Source organism: Sporobolomyces salmoneus, assembly GCF_050403485.1.
Source record: "Sporobolomyces salmoneus JCM6883 DNA, S_salmoneus_JCM6883_v1_ctg39, whole genome shotgun sequence".
Lineage (NCBI taxonomy): Eukaryota > Fungi > Basidiomycota > Microbotryomycetes > Sporidiobolales > Sporidiobolaceae > Sporobolomyces > Sporobolomyces salmoneus.
This window is the reverse complement of record NW_027481124.1, coordinates 150052-166299: the sequence shown is the minus strand read 5'-3', so window position 1 is coordinate 166299 and position 16248 is coordinate 150052. Positions and strand designations below refer to the sequence as shown.

The following is a 16248-nucleotide window of genomic DNA, read 5'->3' as shown; positions in this document are numbered from 1 at the left end:
CCCCCCCCCCCCCCCGCCGCCCCCGCCGCCCCCCCGCCCCCCCCCGCCCCCCCCCCCCCCCCCCCCCGGGGATGAACATACTCGTATTCACTGTCGGGTTTCAAAGAGGTAGAACCAGAAGGAGCAGATGCGTTCGCTTTCTCTTTGATCGTGGTCATTTCTGGAATAAACTGAGCTTGATGTGGGGGTAGCGCCTTCTGAGCGGCGATGGAGGTGTAAAGAGGGTAGTAGGAGAGAGAGAGAGAGAGAGAGATTGGGAAAGAGACTGTGAGGAAATATGAGATTTCTTCGAGCTGGCAAAAAGCTATGCCGAAAGTTCGGAATTCGGTTGCGGTCGTGGGGGGGAGGGCTTGAGCTGGAAAACCTTCATCCGAAACCTTCGAAAAACTCAACTCCGTCGCACTGAGTCCAAACTTGTGCTCTACGAGTCGCCAGAGTCTCATTATACGAAAAGCGGGAAGAGGAACGCTGAGAGACGAGTCATCTTTTTCGCAAATAAATTGACCTCTCTTTTCATTCTCTTTTTCCGCCATCGAGCTCTCTCTGGCACGCCCTGTGCTGATGGAACGAAATAATCATGCTAGTTCACGCGCGGGATATCTACAACGCTCTCGAATCTACCGGTTCAACCAAAGCCATCACGACTTTCCCTCTCTGAGTATTCTTATCCTATTCGCTCGCCAATCCGTCATCAGCTTCTGCTATCCACCATCTAGGTGAGTTAGTGAGTGAGTGCTTACCTTTTCAACTCCGATCTCGACGACGACTTTATCGAATACCCCAATCTTATGTTTCTTTCCCTCGCGATCAGGAATCGTAATTTCGTAAGTTTCGGCATCGTACTCGTTATCCCTCTTGAACGTTACCAATCCCTCTAATCCAAACCTATTCACACACGCACCCGTTCCATCAGTATCTCTGACGATCAGCCCCCAAGAGAGAGAAAGAAAGACTCGTTCTTACTGATTAACGAAAACTGCGACTCCATTCCTAAACGCCCTAATCACGAATGCTTCGGCCCTAACTTTCTGCGCACCTCCCACTGCTTCCTTTGCTCTTTCCTCCCTCCTCTGAATCGCCAACGCGACATAAAACTCAATACTAGCCCTCGCGGCCTGTTGCGCACTCCTATGTCTCTTATTAACCACCTCTAAAGTCTTATCGACCCACGACCTCGTTTGTAACCCAATCGAGAGGGGTTGGGAAGAAATCGCGGCGGCGAGTTGACGATGTACGAGTACGTCGGCGTATCGACGGATCGGGGAGGTGAAATGGGTGTAGATAGGGGAGGCGAGTCCGTAGTGAGAGAATTGGGAGGAAGGGATCGAACCGGAACAGAAGTATTCGGCGGAGAGCATGCAACGAGTCGCCATGATTCGGACGAGGGTGTTGAACGAGGGGAAAGACGGATCCTGCAGAACGCCGACGGGGAGTTGAGCTTTCGAGTTCGACGAGGAGAGTGAGAGGTAACTTACGACACATTCATCGAGAGAAGCAGCGAGAGCACCCGAAGAAGAAACATCGAGAGTCATGTCCCTTCGTTTTTGCAAAACGTCTTGTAAAACTTCGAAATTCGTTTTCGGTGGCGGAGCATGACGACTGTGCGTACACCAACACTCTACATCAGTCTACCGACTCAACAACACCGATAGAGAACGCGCGGGAAGGACGTACCGTAGAACTGCAGTCTGAGGAAATTGTTTCTGAATCCTTTCGGCGACCGAAATATTCGCCAACAACATGAACTCCTCTACGAGACTGTTAGTTTCGAACAATTCTTTCGTTTCGACATCGACGGGGGCATCGATCGGACCGGTCGATTCGGAAGATTCGAGGTGAATCTTGACTTCGGGTGAAGCGAGGTTCAACGCTCCCGCGGCCATACGTTTCGCGCGAAGTTGGAGCGCGAGAGTGTTTAGGAGTCGGATACCTTCAGTGAGTGAATCGGTCTTCGATCTAGAGAGAGAAAGAGGGAGAGAGTTAGCGAGAGAAAAGAGAAGAGAGAAGAGAGAGGACGAACTTGTCATCTTTTCTTCGTTGAGCAGCTTCATAAGTGAACGCTTCTTTACTAGCGATCACTGATTTTGTGAACCTCACATTAACGATATCTGCATTCTCGTTCAATTCCTATTTACTCTCCCAACAACCAATTCATTAGCTCTTTCACGTACCCCTCCCTTTTCGCGCAACGCGCGCCAACGACGATTCTCAGGTGAGAGAGAGGGAAAAGAGATTGCTTTGACTCACCCAAATAACAGAGAACGCTAATCTCTCAACATAAGGTCTCAACGAACACAAATTCGTCCCCAACAAATGCGGCAACATATCGATTCGTTTATCGACCAAGTACACCGTCGTTCCTCTCGAAGCGGCTTCGGTATCCATTGGATTATCGGGGAGGACGAAATGAGAAACATCGGCGATATCTACCCAATCATCATCATTCGATTTCCTGAGTTTCTCCTGGTTTCCTCGCTCGAAGGAGAGAGAGAAAGGTAGACGTACGGACTCCCGCTTGAATGTTTCCATTCGGTAAACGTTTAGCGTGTAGGGCATCATCGATATCCTGACAACCTGGTGGATCAATCGAACAAACGATCTCTTCCCTCAAATCTTCCCTTCCGTTCCAAATCCCCTTCGGATCATCCTCTTTACTCGGTACCCTCCACCCTTCCCCCTCGATCGGTAAACAAGAGAGGATAGAGGAAGAAAAAGGACGATAAGGGATTTCCCATTCCTCTAACAAACTCTCCACTTCTCCTTCTTTCGAACCAACGCTTCCTAAAACTCGAACGAAATGTCCTTCGGGGTAACGAGAATTTATCGACCAACGATCGATCGAAACGAGGAATTTTTGAGAAGAGAGATGAGCCGCCTGACGTGTGAGGATTCGAATTCGAGGGATTTGACGCGAAACAGGGGAGGCGAGGATCGTAGTAGAGGTAGAGGAGGTCAAGGCCGATGGAGGGAGGGAAGAGAGGTCGAGAGTACAAACGTAAGGACGGAAAGCGCGTCTAGTGATTCCGACGACTTTTCCGGTCGGTTGAATCTCGCGAGTCGAGAGGGTTTGAGGGGTAGGGACGATCGAGGCGTCCCCTGATGGTGCGCTCGAGGTGGCTTCGTCGCTGGTGGGGAGGGAGTCAGGGTCGTCTTGTTTTTGTTGATCGGAATCGACAACTTCTTCTCCGATCGATTTCCATTGTGATTCGGGTAACAATTCGACGACGACCAAGTCACCCGCGACGGATCTGTTCATCGATTCGAGTCCAGAGAGCAGGATCGGTTTATCCCTTCCTGGAACATTTACCGTTGCCTATTCGCAACACAAGAACGAGTTCATCAGCATATCTTTCAATCGAGAGGAGGGGAGAAGAGGATGGGTGGACGTACTTCACGGAAATTGTATTGACTCGGATTGAAATGACCCTGAAACAATTTCCCTGCTTTAACTCCCGCGTTCAAAACGCTCGTAGGTAAATACTCTTCATACAACGCTTTCCTCTTTCCTCCTCCTCCTCCTCCTTTCCCTCCTTTACCGTCTCTATCTAATCCGATCCCGTCTACGGCGAGCAAGTCGACCAGTTTCGATTGAGTCGAAGAAGGGAGGGTAGAGAGGTATTGACGGATTGAGAGGGAGGGGATCGAGGCGAGATGGGCGAGGGAAAGGTTCGCTTGATCATCTGTCAGGAGGACGAGAGGGGCGGAAGCAGTAGAAGGAGTAGAAGAGGTCGAAGAGGAGGTCTTTTGACGTTTGTTAGAAGAGGAGGAAGAAGAAGAGGAGAGGAGGGAAGTGTAATAAGATGCGAGATGTCGAATTGCTGAAAACAGGAACGTCGCTCAGTCCAAGAACGCGGACAGTTAGAGGGAGGGAAGAGTACGTACCTCTATCGTTCCTATCATTCGGAGATTCCCCAGGTTCCTTCTCCAAGAACGTTTCCTCGATCGCTTCATTCCAAACGGTGAAACCTCTCTTAATCATCCCTTTTCCATCCTCCAATTCTAAATCCTCATCGATCAAAGTCCTCAACTTATTGTACAATGGTAAACTCCTATGTCTAACTTCATCCAACACTGTCTGAGCAACCAACAAGGGAGCGGGAAAGTCCTGTGAGGAGATGAAATCGAATTGATGTAAAATCGCGTTCGTATCGGGTAAAATCCATTGAACTCCCTCGGGTAGAGTTGGAGGGGATTGGAAATCGGATGCAGGACGTAAGTAGTGTTCTCGGATGACTCGTTGGAGTTTGCCTCGGGCCGTTTTGCGAAAGAATGAAGTTGAAGAAGCGCCACCTTGTCCGGCGGGTCGTTTGCGAAGGATCGTGATACTTGAGGGGGTTGATTCACTCATCGCTGAGATTAGTCGAGTAGAGAGTGAGAGGAAAGAGGAGAGAAACTCTCTCGGAGATTTCAAACTGATGAAGGTCTGTCTCTCACCAACTTCCAGCGCTAGTCAGTTCTGACTGTTCTAGAAGGCAGTAGTGAGCTATTCTCTGATTGATCTCTCCCCGTCCAGCCCGAATCGCAGGCTAACACTTTTTGACTCCCTTCTCTCTCCTCCTCGATCAGCTCCCTCGACTGAGTTACGATGCTCCCCAACTCACTCCTCCCGACTCTCTTACCGAAACCTCAATTCCGAGCGGTGCTCCTAGCCGGCTACGGAGTTGACCTGTTCCCACTCGTTGAACCTCCAACTCCTTCTTCCTCTCCCTCCTCAACAACAGATGAACAATCCGCCTCGAGCTCGGGAGTGGGACAAACGAAAGCGTTGTTACCGGTTGCGGGGAGGAAAATGATTGATTGGGTATTGGAACGAGTTGAACAGGCAGGTGTATTCGGTACAGAGCTCTCCCTTCTCTTCCCTATCTCCCTCTCTTGGCGTGAGCTGACTGAGGAATGATGAGAGTAAATAGATATTCTCGTTTTGACCCCTGAATCAATCTCGAAACCCATGTCACATCATCTCCGAGCTCGACGATCAACTCCCTCCTCCTCGTCAGGACAATCTTCCTCCTCTGGATCTGGATCGAGTGGTTCTCATCCCTCGACGGCGAAAGTAGAGTTGGAAGAGATTCCGGAAGATGTTGCTTCGAGAGGTACGGTCAGAGTATTGATGTGGGCCGCAGAGAAAGGTTTAATCACCGTCAGTCGTCTCTCCTCCCTTCCCTTCTTTCTCTCTAACGAGCTAACACGGATCTGAGTATGGGAGAGTAGACGGATTTCCTCCTCCTCCCCTGTGATCTCCTCCTCTCGCCCTCCCCTTCGTCTCCTCTCTCCCTCGCCTCCCTTCTCGATCGTCATCGAACCTCTCACAACCTGATCACTACCCTCTTCTCTACCCGTTCAAGTGGACTAGTCGCTTCCGCAGCACAAAAGGAAAGGGGTCCTCCAGAGGTCTTGACGGTGTGGGATAAAACGAGTGAGAGGTTATTGGATGTGAGGGAAATGGACGAATTCGATCAGGATGAAGTACCAATCAGAACCAGTCTCCTCTCAAAGTCAGTTCCCTTCCCTTCTCTCTCTCTCTAGAGCGAGTGAACGACTGTAACTAATAAGTGAACGAGTGGAATTAGGTATCCTTCTCCAACATTAACGACTTCACTCCTCCCTACTCAACTGTACATTTTCTCCTCCCTCCTCTTACCCCTCCTCCGCACGACGAACGACCCAAAGCTTCTGAGACGATTGAAATCGTTTGAATCGGTTCGGGATTTGGTTGGGTGGATCGCGAGGACTCATTGGAGGAAACGAGGGATCGAGGACATTTCTCTCGCTTCGGCGGGTTCGAAAGGGAGTGAAGGTGCAGAAGGAACAGGAACGGGAGGGGGATTAGCAATGGGTAGAAGTACTACTCAATTCCCAACTTACACGAGTCCCTCGACACAACCTCAAGCGGCGCGTTCGACAAATTCGAGAAGTGAACCCCAAACTCCCGGAACGACTACTCCTACTCCCGCTCTCCTCCCCAGAACATCCTGGCTCGATCCATCCCATACTTCTCCTTCCTCCACGAACGTCGCGGCGGGAGGTTCTGGATCAGGTGGTTGTAAGATAGTAATCTGGAATGATTCAGACGGGTTCTGTGCCCGAGGGAACACAGTTCCCGGTTACATCGAGTTGAATCGAGCTGTTCGTCCCACTCTCTCCTTCCCTTTCTCCTCTCCCATCTCTCTCTACTGACTCCTCTCTCTCTCTCTCTCTTGTGAGTGTAGGCACTCAAGCTTCTCCCCGCTCAAACCACCTCACCGACCAGTACTCCCTCCGGAGTATTCATTTCCCCCGATTCTTTTCTGCATCCAACAGTCTACGCTCAATTGGGAGAGAAGGTGGGCATTAAGAGATGTATTTTAGGGAAGGGGACAGCGGTAGGGAGGAATTCGAAATTGGTTAATTGTGTCTTGATGGAAGGGTGCAGTATTGGTGAGAAGTACGTTCCCTTCTTCCTCTTTGTGAGAAGTAGAAGATACTGATGACGAGGGGATGTGAATGAGTAGTGTTAAATTGGATAATTGTGTCATTTCGAATGGAGTAGTGATTAAAGATAGAGCCGTTTTGAGGGATTGTGAGCTTGGACAGGGGGTTGTCGTTGCGGTGGATTGTGAGTTTCCTTCCTCTTCCTTTTCTCTCCCTCGAGAGACGTTCAAGAGCTGATTGACTGAGGTGGGTGGTTAGCTCAATTGAAAGGGGAACAGTTAACGGTAGGGGATGAATAGGAACGTTGCAAATAATGCAAAAAGACAGCTTACTCTTCGCACAGAGAGCAGAGTGAGAAACCTCGCGAAATAAGCTGATCTTTGTGGCTCTGCTCATTCTCGAATTCTTGTTCTCACCGTGTGCTACCTCATCAGCTCTTTGATAATGTAACGTTTCATCAGAGAGGAAAGGGAATTGAGCTAGGACGAGCTCGATCCGAGTGGTTTTTCAGAAAAAATTCGTCACATGACAACTTTCTTGCCTCTCCTTTCTCCCTTTCTCCCTTTCTCCCTTTCTCCCTCTCTCCCTCTCTCTCTCTCTTCACCCGCCCTCATAATCTCACGTCCAATTGCCTATAACAGGTGAATATCCCTCTAACTACTTGATATGTCTAGCTCGTCCTCAAATTCTCGACTCACACGAAAAAATCGACTCGGTACGACCTCACTCACTAGATGACTGAACGACTTCCTCGTCTTGAATTCATCGAACAACGTGCTGCCGGCGGCGGCAAAGAATCTGAAGTGGAGGAAGAAGGGGAAGACATCGCAGATATCGTTTCGTTTGAACAACATCAACAAAAACGAGGTGAGATTTTCTTTTTCCTCTCTTTCTCTCTCTCTTTTCCTCAGTCGAGCTGACTCCTCAACGACAGGTCGTCCTCCTTTGACTCGTCGTCATCGTCTCCGTCCTGGACCCCAACCATTAACCTACCAAACTTGTTCCGAAGACACTCGAACGTCTCGCTCTCTCCCCCTCGCTTCCGCTTCGACCTCTACCTATTCAACCACTACCGATCGGCCTTCTTACTCTTCTCAAGATTCCGAAGTCTTTAATTCAATTAATCGACTCTTCTCCGACTCTTACCAGCGCGACTCTCGTTTCCCGCAGACTCCCCCTCGTCATCATTCCCCTGATGCGATTCCCCATCCCCGTGTTCCTCCTCTCCATCAACAACACCCTTACAAACCCTACGTTCGATCGAGGGTCATGAGTCCTTACTCGGATCGTTACCATGCGAAAAAAGATCGGTTAGCGCATCTAGTCAATCCGAGAATGGAGGGGTTCGTTTCCGACCTCACGCTCGCTTTGGAAGGAGTTGCATCAGATGAAAGGACGAGGAACCAAGGAGGAGGAGGAGATGGAGGAAGGGATTTGAGTGGGTTGTGGAGAGCGGTCAAAACGGGCGTACCGGTCAGTTCGGGAGCAGCTTCTTCGGAGGAGGAGAAAGGGAGGGATGGGAGAGATGGGAGGGATCTAGGGAATGAGTTGGGAAGTCAGTCGGAATCGAACGGTCAGAATGGATAGGGAATCAACAGTTTGAATTGCGAAATCTGGATTGTCCGTTCGGTTGTCGTTGGTCGTGTGTCTTACTTTGTTGCCCTGTTGATATCCATGGTTGAATCTGTACATGCCATTCGTTCATTCTCGTCGCTCTGCTCACTCTGGACCAAGCAGAGAGAAGCGCACGATTTGCTGTTTTTCGCAGTCTCGAGCTTACTTTCTTCCGTCTTGATATCGATCGATCGCGGTACCAGCACTCTACGATTGAACCAACAGAGGGATTGAGATATTCTACTACCGTGCAACTGCGAACTTTCTCGTTACTCTGTTTCTATTGCCCAACTCTCTTCAATCCCATCGTCCTTCCTTCTCTCTCTTCGTCTTGAAGCCCTCTTCTCCCTTCGCTTCTCTCTCCCCTCTCTTCAGTATCGACTCCAAATCTCCCGTCCCCATCTCCTCTTCCTCTTGTTCGGATTCCGGTGAATTAACCGGTACTTTCAAACTCTCCACCCTCGCCCTCCTCAACCCGGTCAAATCCCTTTGAGCTTCGTCTTGGGGCGTCGAATGTTGCGTTCCATGTAACGGACGATGCTGTCCCGGGATTGGAGCGATCGATTCGAGCGCCGAGGTTAAATCTGAAACGAAGTTTTCACTCATCTCTGCGCTAGTAGAATGAGAGAGGTGGGATTTGAGACGAGGATGATGGGAAGTTGGGGGAGGGAGCTGGAAGTGAATGTGAGCTTGAGGGTGAGGTTGTGCGTGAGGGTGAGCGTCTGGGGAGTGATGTCGAGGGGGTGTTTGAGGGAAGGGTGATTCGTGAGAAGGAAAATTTGGATGACTCGGAATTAGTTTATTACGTTCGCTCGAGTTGACGGTTTCTCGTGTGAGCGTGGATTTCGCAAGAGATGACGGAGCAGAATAAGCTCGTGGACGGTTTTGCGCTGTGAACGTGGGAAGAAGAGCCAAATCAGTGTAAGAGAGGATTTGACGAGTTCGACATTCGCTCACCTGAAATTGCCTCAATCGAACCGTCTAGACTCGTGACTGGTTCTTCTTGCGTTGATGCTAGAGTGCTAGAGTGTCGCTTGAATGTTCTGTGGTAAAGTGATCGAGAGGGTTGAGGCATTCACGACCCCGGCAGGAAGAGCCGACTCGAGACCTCTAGCGAGTCGTAGCTGCGTTCTATGTCTTCGAGCTCAGATTGTTATAATCGAGGTTGGTCTGGTGGGAGTGAAAGGAGAGGAAGAGAGAGACGAGTTCCCTTTTGACCTTCGATCCATCTCACCCAGAGCTGCTTACGACTTTCGACCGCTCTGGATCGATCTCAGAGGTCTGCTTATGCTGTCCTTGTGCTCACGACCCGCTCAAGCGTCTGTATTGTGAGTGACATTGTTCAACATTTCTTGATCTAAACCCGGCTGTTCACCACTTTCACTCCTCCAGGTAGGCATTTTACCCACCTGGTTATAGAGTAGAATACCCTCGTGACGACTAGCTGCGGCTTTGAACCGATTCGATCAACTTGAGTTCCTCAACTGCACTTCTGAGGTCGTTTCTTCTCTTTTCCCCTGTCGTTGCCGTCAAAACAACCCATTCAATCTATTCGCGACAAACCTCGATGGTAAAGGCAAGGGGAATGAGGTTCTCGCTGGAAGAACTCCTGGTCGATTTTGCTGGAACAGCTTCTTCAACCATCGGATCCCGAGTCGTTCAGATGCGAACGAGCTTCCGTCCCTCAAGAACCCTATCAATCAGGGTCCATCTTGATTGAAGGCTTGCAACAGGAGTAGAGCAAATTGGGGGGTTGAGGACGGTTCTGAAGGGGAGAAAAAGGCAAAGTTTGGAGTTTTGAGCTCGACCGTCAGCGATCAAATCCTGTTGAGTGCGTCTGCAATCCCGGTATCCTTCACACGCTTCTATGGAGAGCTCTCGTCGAATAGATGAGGGCGGATGCAAGATACATAGAACCCGATCATGGTCAATTCAGAAGCAGTGACGGTGGAAAAGAGAGACAAAAAAAAGGGGTTTCTTGAAGCGAGAAGCGACGGCTATATCAGAGAAGGAGCAGGCAAGACGAGGTGAAGGGATAGAGAGAAGTCTATAAGGGTAGACAAGGAGTGAAGGGTACAGGATAGGCAGAGTGATCAGAAATAACGACCTCCATCTTTCGCTTCTTCCTTCGAGACCGGGACTCCCATACGAGCCGCGTGACGACTGTTGATTCGCTTCTGGAGGGAGTGTGAAGGTTTCGAGCGAGGAACAAGCTCGAAATTATGGAAAATTGGATCCTCGGGAGTCTGAAGTCGTCGAATAATTCCAGCTTTCGTCCATGCCTCCCGGATTTTGCCGTTCTCGTCGACGGCCTGATAGTGAGGGCTCGATCAGGTCACAGGAAGGAGAAAAAGCAGGCTGAATCACGTACCCCTTCTGGAGTAACATCGAGTTGATTTGCAAATTTTTGGAGAATGAAGACGAATCTTCTCGCCAATATTGGAGCCTGGATCCTCAGATCCTTGAAAAGCGTTGTCATTTCGTCGACCCACTTATCCTTTTCGCCCGGTGCGGGCGACGGGTCATGAAAGAACCTCAGTACAACCGCAGCTAAATCCAACGCTTTCTCGAACCCTTGTTGATTTGAGAACAGCTCCCGAATCGGTACATCGAGGTTCGGTTTGCTCCTGATCCATGCGATTGAAGAAAGTTTTTCCTTGTCTGGGTTGTATGGCTGTTTGAGCCCCTCCTCCGATAGGATCAAGAGGTCATGAGGTGACCAAGTGTTTCGTAATAGCCACTTCGATTCCTGCTTCGACCACCACACCACCTGCGAATGAGTTCGGTAATGTTTTCAGTCTCGCGAGAGAGCACCGTTGGAACAGCGAGAGTAAAAACGTACAGCAACATCCATCCGACGAAGAAAGTTCCATTCTATGACCCGCCAAAGTTTCAGATTCTCATGCGGGCTCCTCAGAAGAGGCTTATTCGGATGGAACTTTTCCCTCATTGACTTTTTCCACCTGCTCAAGAGCAGCGAGACGTCAGAATAATCGGCGATTGTGAAAAGGTGGTCGCTGTGAGATTTCGCCCAGTCCATGGTGAATTCGCCTATGTCGTAGAGGTATTGTTCGAACCGCTCGGGATTGACTCCTGACATTGTGTCGGAGTCGATGGGCGGGAAACGCGAGAGGAAGAAAGGAAGAGGAGGAGGGAGAAAAGATCGCTTCAGGTGCTCAGACCCTCGAATGCGTCAAAGATTAGACCGCCGAGTAAGGGAGCTTGCTCTGTCCGTATGAGCGACGTAGATGTATCAGGGAGTCTGTCACTCACGCGGCGAGACCTAGGGGGCTGCGTCAATGTCGAATGATTACAACAACAGGACACAGGGACGAATCGTTTGATCACTCCTCCATTCGATCTTCGTCGACGTTTGACCGTACTTCAGCTTCCTCCTCCTCCTCGTACTCGTCAAAGACTCCGAAACATTCGCCAATCGCCTCGAGTTGGTTGCAGAGCGAGAATCCGAAGTTCTCGCCGGCGAGGACGATAACGGCTTGTCGGAGAGCAGTCGCGTTGGAGCTGAATGTGCCTGTGTGCTGGTATTGATCGGGTCTCGGGGGAGTGCGAGGGACCGGGAGGGGAGTGAGGGGGAGGAGGACATTCGATGATTTGTCGGCAGCGAACTTTGAGGGAGCTTGAGTCGTTTCTCGGTCTGGACAGTGTGTAGCCGCCTAGTCGAATGTAACGCTGTCGGTAAATGCGGAGCAGAAGTGAGAGGTAGAAAAGAGAAACGATCGCGATCGCTCTTTCAATATCGAACACCTCTCGCTCGCACCCGAAGCCGTTCTTTGACGTTCGAAATGGATCATGGAGGACACCATATGCCTACGCCGGACTCGCCACATCGCTCTCTGCCCTGTACAGTGAGTTCTCACTTAGTTGATTGTTCGATCTAACTAAGGCTAATTCACTCCCTCAACTCGCTCAGATGAACATGGTATTCAATCTAGATCCAGTTGGGATCTGTCTAGTATTCGAATCACTGCAGATCAAGTCGAAAAGCCAAGTAGTTCCGTACTTGTTACTCGGTTCGTTCAACTCTCCCTCTCTCCCTTCTCCCAAAGCTTACTCCTCTCCTTCCGTTCCAGTCACGTTCATTTCGATTCTATGTGAATGGATACGCCTGTCGCTGCAATCCTTCGATCGTCAACTAAGGTCTCAATACAGGGGAGGAGCTTTCCAACCTTCATCGATTCCTCCCCTTCCATCCTCCTCTTCCTCTGTGTCAGGTCCATCCGGTACGCCGAGAGTCGGGTTGGGATTGAATACTCCAGGAGGAAGGAGAGTAGGAATGAACGATGGATCGGAGGAAGGTCTAATGTTGCGAGGTGGAAGAGTTTTCGGGACTGTGTAAGTCGAGTCTTTTGCTATGACGGGATGAAGGACTGATAAGCGAGTCGCGGTGTTGAGTAGACGGCTACCATGGAGTATTCAAACGAGGAGGTCACTGTATTACGTCGTTCACGTAGCTCTCACCGTTCAGTCTTTCTCTCCTCTCCTTAGTCAGTCGTTCATCGAAAGCTCAGACACTTTTGTCGAACAGTTCTATATAATGCTGCTAGTCATGTCCTACAACCTACAAATCATCGCCTCAATCCTCCTGTCAGTTCTTCCCTCCCTCATTCTCGTTTGATTCGTTTCAAGCTCTGATCAAATCGAGCGACCATGCGCAGAGGAGCTTTCGTCGGACATTTCACCTTTCAACGGAACTTTGACCTAGGGGGAGGAGGGGACGAGCTGGATGGCAAAGGTATCAATTGTCATTAGACCGGGGTTTCGTTTTCGAGGAAAGCAGAACTTGTAGATAGACTTCTTTGCTCGTGCAGCTTCAGGTTCCCAAGGTTATATGCTGTTGTAATACGTCGCTATCGTCTGTAGCCTTATCAAGAGACGTTAGACTGCGAGCTTTGAGCGAAATTGTTTCGCGAGAGCCAAAAACGATTCTCTTCTACTTTTCTTCTCCCTCGCTTTGCATCATCCAACGCACAGCTCACTCGTATATCCTCTCACACCAGCCTGAGCCCTATCCGAAGTCCCTTCAAGCCCGGCTCCCCGTCTTTCGCACATCCTCCATCTTGATCAGTTTCGGCTTCTTCCTCTCCCCTCTCGCTTTCTTGCACCCCTTCAAGCGACCGAATGGCTCCTACAGCTACCTGAAGAAACCTCAAGCATGTCCCGACTCACCAGAACCCGCCTTTTCCTTCTCTTCTCCCTCTTCGTTCTCCTCTCCTCTGTTGCTGCCCTCCGTATCGCCTCTCCTCCCTCGAGCGGCTTAAGAGGGAATCCTATCAAAATGAAGATACATCACAGCGGTCAGGATCGGTGGAGAATTGCTCCTTCCCCAGTCCCAGCAAATCCTGGAAACTTTTCCGGAGGAATCAAGATCGTTACGGTTGTTCGAAGAGGCGAACGGAGCACGTTTCTCTCGTCGGGCGATAAAGTAGAGACTTCAGTGGAGCTAGGCGGAAAAGAGAGGGCCGACGAGCGGGGCAGTCGAGTTCTTGCAGTCGAGTAAGTTCTCAAATCGTCACTTTCTTGCCTTTACCCAGCTCCTCGATGCGCTGACCATCGAGACATCTCATCTGTTACGTAGGAATGTAGCAGAGGACAAAGCGAAACCAGTTATGCCGGGTCGAACTCTCTCGGTCCGTCCAATCGGATTAATCGTCCTCGGTTCAATCTACTTGTTCACTTCTTTCGTGAGCTCCACTCCTCTACATCTTCACGGCAGAACACCGATGCGGTCTGCTCGGTGGAGTCAGGTCGTCGCATACGGTCTCTGGGAAAGATTTCAGTATAGGAAAATGTATCGAGCTCGTTTGAAGCAACAGGAGCAAGTTGTGAACGTCGAGAAACGGGACAACGTACGATGAGAGTTGGAGTCGATTGAGGAGGATTCCGTCGTGGGTTGCTGTTGATTTCTGTTTCGAGGGATGTGAAATGGATTGTCGATTCTGATTGTACTTTGACCTTGCGCTCGAGTCGCAGATGTTTCAGAGCCTCAAGAAAGGTTGAAGCTCAAGAGAGATATAGTATACCTTGCTGATCCGACTGACTCGGTTTCAATTGAGGTAGAACGAAATCAGTCTCAGCGATTGAGCTCGAATCGACCATCCTTCTTTTCCTCGCGGCAATCTTGTGAATTCTACAGATCGCTATTCGATTGCGACAGAGAGCGGAATGAAACGCTGACGAGAAGGGAGTGACGTAAGGAAAGGACGAAAGAGGAGGAAGAAATACATCGCACGGAAAAGCAAAGGTGGAAAATGGTATCGAACTTCGCTTAAAAGAAGGTGGCGAGGAGAATGGCGTATAGTGTCTGTTTAGCGAGATCGAGGTTGCGATCACTATGTCGCAACGAGTGGTGAGTGCTGGACAGTGCGGAACAGTCGCATGAAATAGGAAAACTTACGATAGTAGTCGTCGAGTCAACCTCGATCGTCGGCACTGCACAGCTCGAGTTTTCCTCAGTTGTTACTCTCCCCTGAAATGGAAGAGTTACGGACTCACCGATACTACTCATGAACTTGAGGAAAACGACCAAATACTGATCGACCCTCAAACCTTCCACCAATTCCTCTCCCTCCACATTCTCTTTCTCCTTCTTACTACTACTCGAACTCTTCCCTCCTCCTCCGAACCATCTCGATTTCTCCTTCTTACCACCACTTGTCGTCGTCGTCGTCGAGGCAGAACTATCTTCCGAAGATTGCTGCTGTTTCTCCTTTCGTTGTAATTCCCTCACTCCTCGATCCATTCGCTCAATAAACCGTTTCATGACGTTTGAATGTTTACAAGGGTGGACGGAAGCGATCGAGAGGGAAGACGAATGAGGGAAAGGTTCGATCGTGACGGTTTTGAGGGCGTGGTCGGAAGAGACGTCGGAGAGGGCGGATTGAGGTGGAAGAGGTCGTTTTTGCTACATTAACGAAGGGATTCGTGATGATCGATTGAAGGTGGAATACGAGAGACGGGGAGAGAATTCTGTCAGATTTTGGAATGGATCGAAAGTTGCGATACGACTCGTAGAACTCACCTCGTCGTAGCCTAGCAGCCACATCCTCGGAGTTTGATAGTACTTGTCGTAAGTGATCATGCAATCATAAGTTCGAACCTGAACCAAATTATCCGAGCTGCTCACGATTTCATCTCGTCAGTTCAAGCCTCATTCAATTCCCTTTAGAACCGGGAAGAGGTCACCTTTGTGTAGTCGAGTAATCTGAAGGTTGAATATTGACGACGGCATCGTCATCCTCGTCGTCTCCACCTTGCACTAAACCAAATTCGTTCCCTTGCATATCGTCCATGTCTGGGATATCATCCATATCTGGAATTTCGTCTTCCCTGAGAGAAGCGTTTCCCATCTCGTGTGATAATTCGTCGGCAGGTTCTGCTGTCGAGGAGGTAGAGGAGGAAGGATCTAGATCTGGAATTTCGCCAATCACTGGAATTTCCGTCGTCGAGTTCGGGTCTGTACGGTTTGACGGGTCAGCACGATGCGAACGGCTGAACGCGAGTGCTAGAAAACTCACCATTCGAGTTCGTATGAGTTGCGACCCAATCATCGTCGTCTCCGCCTCCTGAAGAGAGAACTCCTTCCTCTTGAGCGAAATTCATGATCATTTCCGCGTACTCTTCTCCCGCTCCACCTTGTTGACCTAGCTGAGATACTCGTCTCAAACAAGGTACTATAGCGAGATGCATTCGAACGAGCGCCGGACGAGGGAAGATCAGTCAACTTTTCGGCTGGACGCAAAACGAGAGAGAAGAAGAGCTCACCATTCCTACTGATCAAATACTGTTTGTCCTTCGGTAAGAACTCTCTCGCTTTCCCTGGTTCCCCGGCTTCCCAGTTCCACGTCGGGAACTTGTAACTGAGGAAATCTCCCGCCGCGACGAACTCTTCCGGAGTCAATCGACCTGTTTCTTTGAATTTCGAATCGCGGAGGACTGGGGAGAGGTAGTCTCGAACGGCCCAGAAGTGTGTCTACGGGTGGGAAAGGGAGGGAGAGGGAGAGATGATGAAGGAGTTGGTGGGGGTCAGCGCTCGTTCGATCGGTCGCGTAGGAGGAATCGCTTACTTGAATGGAGCCCAGCATTATAGTAGTCGTGTTCAGAGAGCGTAGATGTATCGAAGGGAGGTGAAGGAGAGGGGAACGCGTCGCTTCGAACGATCGTTCGTTTCTCTTCCACTTCCCTTCTACGATACCGATACATTGA

At 50.0% G+C, this 16248-nt stretch overlaps 7 protein-coding genes across 7 annotated transcripts; 3 read left to right on the top strand and 4 right to left on the bottom strand.

The window, feature by feature from the left end:
* Positions 1 to 600: 600 nt before the first annotated feature.
* On the bottom strand, positions 601 to 4348 carry DIS3 (exosome catalytic subunit DIS3; the record flags this gene model as incomplete). The annotated part of the gene is made up of 10 exons (XM_076633518.1): positions 601 to 669; positions 741 to 885; positions 964 to 1412; positions 1476 to 1599; positions 1675 to 1956; positions 2021 to 2127; positions 2248 to 2426; positions 2506 to 3313; positions 3391 to 3818; positions 3883 to 4348. The coding sequence occupies 10 exons, from the start codon at positions 4346 to 4348 to the stop codon at positions 601 to 603; spliced, it is 3057 nt and encodes a 1018-aa protein (XP_076486567.1).
* Positions 4349 to 4585: 237 nt separating this feature from the next.
* GCD1 (translation initiation factor eIF2B subunit gamma) lies at positions 4586 to 6710 on the top strand (the record flags this gene model as incomplete). Its single annotated transcript, XM_076633517.1, has 7 exons — positions 4586 to 4835; positions 4911 to 5140; positions 5212 to 5495; positions 5571 to 6126; positions 6210 to 6424; positions 6492 to 6595; positions 6670 to 6710. 7 exons carry the CDS (start codon positions 4586 to 4588, stop codon positions 6708 to 6710), a joined length of 1680 nt encoding a protein of 559 aa, XP_076486566.1.
* A 435-nt stretch (positions 6711 to 7145) lies between these two features.
* Positions 7146 to 7998, top strand: JCM6883_004632 (uncharacterized protein; the record flags this gene model as incomplete). The annotated part of the gene is made up of 2 exons (XM_076633516.1): positions 7146 to 7278; positions 7346 to 7998. The coding sequence occupies 2 exons, from the start codon at positions 7146 to 7148 to the stop codon at positions 7996 to 7998; spliced, it is 786 nt and encodes a 261-aa protein (XP_076486565.1).
* Positions 7999 to 8322: 324 nt separating this feature from the next.
* JCM6883_004631 (uncharacterized protein) lies at positions 8323 to 9100 on the bottom strand (the record flags this gene model as incomplete). The annotated part of the gene is made up of 2 exons (XM_076633515.1): positions 8323 to 8915; positions 8983 to 9100. The coding sequence occupies 2 exons, from the start codon at positions 9098 to 9100 to the stop codon at positions 8323 to 8325; spliced, it is 711 nt and encodes a 236-aa protein (XP_076486564.1).
* A 1018-nt stretch (positions 9101 to 10118) lies between these two features.
* Positions 10119 to 11125, bottom strand: JCM6883_004630 (uncharacterized protein; the record flags this gene model as incomplete). Its single annotated transcript, XM_076633514.1, has 3 exons — positions 10119 to 10337; positions 10397 to 10795; positions 10868 to 11125. 3 exons carry the CDS (start codon positions 11123 to 11125, stop codon positions 10119 to 10121), a joined length of 876 nt encoding a protein of 291 aa, XP_076486563.1.
* Positions 11126 to 11828: 703 nt separating this feature from the next.
* Positions 11829 to 12795, top strand: JCM6883_004629 (copper transporter family protein; the record flags this gene model as incomplete). The annotated part of the gene is made up of 6 exons (XM_076633513.1): positions 11829 to 11891; positions 11957 to 12056; positions 12117 to 12378; positions 12442 to 12505; positions 12572 to 12630; positions 12702 to 12795. 6 exons carry the CDS (start codon positions 11829 to 11831, stop codon positions 12793 to 12795), a joined length of 642 nt encoding a protein of 213 aa, XP_076486562.1.
* Positions 12796 to 14311: 1516 nt separating this feature from the next.
* On the bottom strand, positions 14312 to 16127 carry ATG3 (Atg3p; the record flags this gene model as incomplete). The annotated part of the gene is made up of 8 exons (XM_076633512.1): positions 14312 to 14347; positions 14441 to 14475; positions 14539 to 14947; positions 15065 to 15161; positions 15229 to 15499; positions 15561 to 15716; positions 15808 to 16015; positions 16110 to 16127. The coding sequence occupies 8 exons, from the start codon at positions 16125 to 16127 to the stop codon at positions 14312 to 14314; spliced, it is 1230 nt and encodes a 409-aa protein (XP_076486561.1).
* Between the last annotated feature and the right edge of the window lie 121 nt (positions 16128 to 16248).